General features: G+C 48.8%; 1 protein-coding gene across 1 annotated transcript; it reads left to right on the top strand.

Annotated features, from left to right (window-relative positions):
- Nucleotides 1-608: 608 nt before the first annotated feature.
- Nucleotides 609-2,038, top strand: LOC308256964 (poly(rC)-binding protein 2-like). Its single transcript, XM_080685655.1, has one exon. It carries the CDS (start codon nucleotides 727-729, stop codon nucleotides 1,813-1,815), a length of 1,089 nt encoding a protein of 362 aa, XP_080541781.1. The 5' UTR covers nucleotides 609-726; the 3' UTR covers nucleotides 1,816-2,038.
- The last annotated feature ends 1,126 nt before the right edge of the window (nucleotides 2,039-3,164 follow it).

The raw sequence follows: 3,164 nt of genomic DNA, 5'->3' as shown, positions 1-3,164 counted from the left end.
CAGACACTATTCTGATTTCACAGCGTTTCCACGAGAGTCCTTTCTGTTCCAGGAGCCGATCCAGGATGTTGCCCTTAGTCTTCTCATCTCCTTTCTCTCTTCCCGCCACTGACAAGCAGCAGTTTTACCATTGGCTCCCTTCTCAGCCAACAAGAAGAGTTGGAGGGATAGGAAGTGTTGGTGTTGAAGCAGCCAGGACATTGGTCCCTGCCTAGGCACCGCCACCGGGTCTGGGACGACTGCTCTGCTGCTCCTTCAGGGGCTGGGGGCCCTCCAGAGCTCTCGGCACAGCCGGGAGCTTAGCCACTTTAGGTCCCAATTTCCACAAAGCTCTTCAGAGATGCCTTCTATGTCCAGGTACTGACAGGTATCAATCTCTTCTCGGGATGTTTTTAAATGCAGAATCTATACATATAAAAGCCTAAGTGACCATTATGACGGAACAAACAGAAAGACCAGAATGGAGAGAAACCAAGATGGCAGCATAGGTAAACACCTGAAATTGCTGCCTCGCACAACAACTTCAAAACTACAACTAAAAGCCTCCTCCGCCCGCCCGCGGGGGGGCCCCCCTCACCTTCCCTCCCGCCCTTCCCCTTCCCGCCTGCTCCCCTTTTCCCCTCAGTCACTTCGCGCCTGCAGTTCTTGGCTTTCACCTTCCCTCCCCGCCACCAGTGACCAAAGACTTTACCACTCAAAGTCCAGCTCCCCAGAATACTGCTCGACATGGACACCGGTGTCATTGAAGGTGGATTAAACGTCACTCTCACCATCCAGCTACTTATGCATGGAAAGGAAGTTGGCAGTATCATCGGAAAGAAAGGAGAATCAGTTAAGAAGATGTGCGAGAAGAGTGGTGCACCTATCAACATCTCAGAAGGGAATTGTCCTGAGAGAATTATCACTTTGGCTGGACCCACTAATGCCATCTTCAAAGCCTTTGCTATGATCATTGACAAACTGGAAGAGGACATCAGCAGCTCTATGACCAATAGCACAGCTGCTAGTAGACCCCCAGTCACCCTGCGGCTGGTGGTCCCTGCTAGTCAGTGTGGTTCTCTCATTGGGAAAGGTGGTTGCAAGATCAAGGAAATAAGAGAGAGTACAGGGGCTCAAGTCCAGGTGGCAGGGGATATGCTCCCCAACTCAACTGAGCGGGCCATCACTATTGCTGGCATTCCGCAATCCATCATTGAGTGTGTGAAACAGATCTGCGTGGTCATGTTGGAGTCCCCCCTGAAGGGCGTGACCATCTCGTACTGGCCCAAGCTGTCCAGTTCACCGGTCATCTTTGCAGGTGGTCAGGACAGGTACAGCACAGGCAGTGACAGTGCGAGCTTTCCCCACACCACCCAGTCCATGTGCCTCAACCCTGACCAGGAGGGACCACCTCTAGAGGCCTATACCATTCAAGGACAGTATGCCATTCCACAGCCAGATTTGAGCAAGCTGCACCAGTTGGCAATGCAACAGTCTCATTTTCCCATGACGCATGGCAACACCGGATTCAGTGGCATTGAATCCAGCTCTCCAGAGGTGAAAGGCTATTGGGCAGGTTTGGATGCATCTGCTCAGACTACTTCTCATGAACTCACCATTCCAAATGATTTGATTGGCTGCATAATCGGGCATCAAGGTGCCAAAATCAATGAGATCCGTCAGATGTCTGGGGCGCAGATCAAAATTGCAAACCCAGTGGAAGGATCTACTGATAGGCAGGTTACCATCACTGGATCTGCTGCCAGCATCAGCCTGGCTCAATATCTAATCAATGTCAGGCTTTCTTCGGAGATGGGTGGCATGGGGAGCAGCTAGAACAATGCAGATTCATCCATAATCCCTTTCTGCTGTTCACCACTACCCATGATCCATCTGTGTAGTTTCTGAACAGTCAGTGATTCCAGGTTTTAAATAGTTTGTCAATTTTCAGTTTCTACACACTTTATCATCCACTCGTGATTTTTTAATTAAAGCATTTTAATTCCTTTCTCTGTTCAGCTGTTAATGCTGAGATCCATATTTAGTTTTATAAGCTTCTCCCTGTTTTTTTGTTTTGTTTTGTTTTGTTGGCTCATGAAATTTTTTTGTTTGTCATGGAAATGTAAGAGTGGAATATTAATACATTTCAGTTTAGTTCTGAAATGTCAGGAATTTTTCAAAAAATTAAAAGATGGACTGGAGCTTTTTCTTTGTGAATAGAAACTGGATGCCACAGTGATTCGTGTGGGTTTTAAAAAAAACAAAACAAAAAAAAAAATACAACTAAAAGACAAAACGGACATCATCCAGAACCACAGGAAGGCTGGCTAAGTGGAAATTCTACAACTAGAAGGGAAGAGAAAAGCACACTGAGACTCAGAGGAGCTGCAGAAGTAAAGGCAGAGGTACAGATGCGCGCGCACGGAGAGGCTGGCAACTGAGTATGCAGCTGTCATTTTCCAAGTGGGAGGGAGACAAAAACTCCCGACTGCTCTGAACTCCAGTTCTAGGCAAGACTCTGGGGACCCAGACTCATACGGGGAGAAACTGGACTGTCTGGCAGCGGGCAAAACTCAAGGGCAGCTTTCTCTCAGAGGTGCTTGCATTGATTACCAAGGGACACTGAGACCCGGGGACCTCTTAGGGCAGGGCTGAAGGGAAGCCATTGCTGTTTGCTCCACCCTGAGACTCCGCCCCATCCAAACTGTGCACAGAGGCTTTTGCATAAGAATGGCCTGGTCCTTTGAAATCTAAACTTACCTAACTGCAGCTGAGTCAGTGAGACCCAGAACATCCAAAAGAAGGCCCAAGGCTCCGCAGCAGCTTGCATTGCTTCACAGCTGGGCCTCATTAGGCACCTCCAAAACCCAAACAAAGAAGAGGAATCTGCAGATCTCTCTGTAGCTCCTGCTGGGTGGCCTCAGGCAGAGGCTAAATTAGCACCTCCTTGGAGATCCAAGAGCCAGTGTACCCAGGGGTCAGAGTAGGACCATCCAGATTACAACTCCTCAGATCCATAAGGGATAGACTCAGGGGGCAGACTCAGTGAGCACCAAAGCCCCACTGAAGCAAGTCTTGCCTCATAAGAGTATCTCCAGCAAAGAAGTTCTCCCATTGTAGACACAGCTGATCCTCACAGCCAATTGGCCTGGAGGTCAATTCCTCCCAGTGATACCAACAACAAT

The sequence above is a fragment of the Plecotus auritus genome, assembly GCF_963455305.1.
Source record: "Plecotus auritus genome assembly, chromosome: 8".
Lineage (NCBI taxonomy): Eukaryota > Metazoa > Chordata > Mammalia > Chiroptera > Vespertilionidae > Plecotus > Plecotus auritus.
This window is presented reverse-complemented; position numbering and strand designations above follow the sequence as displayed.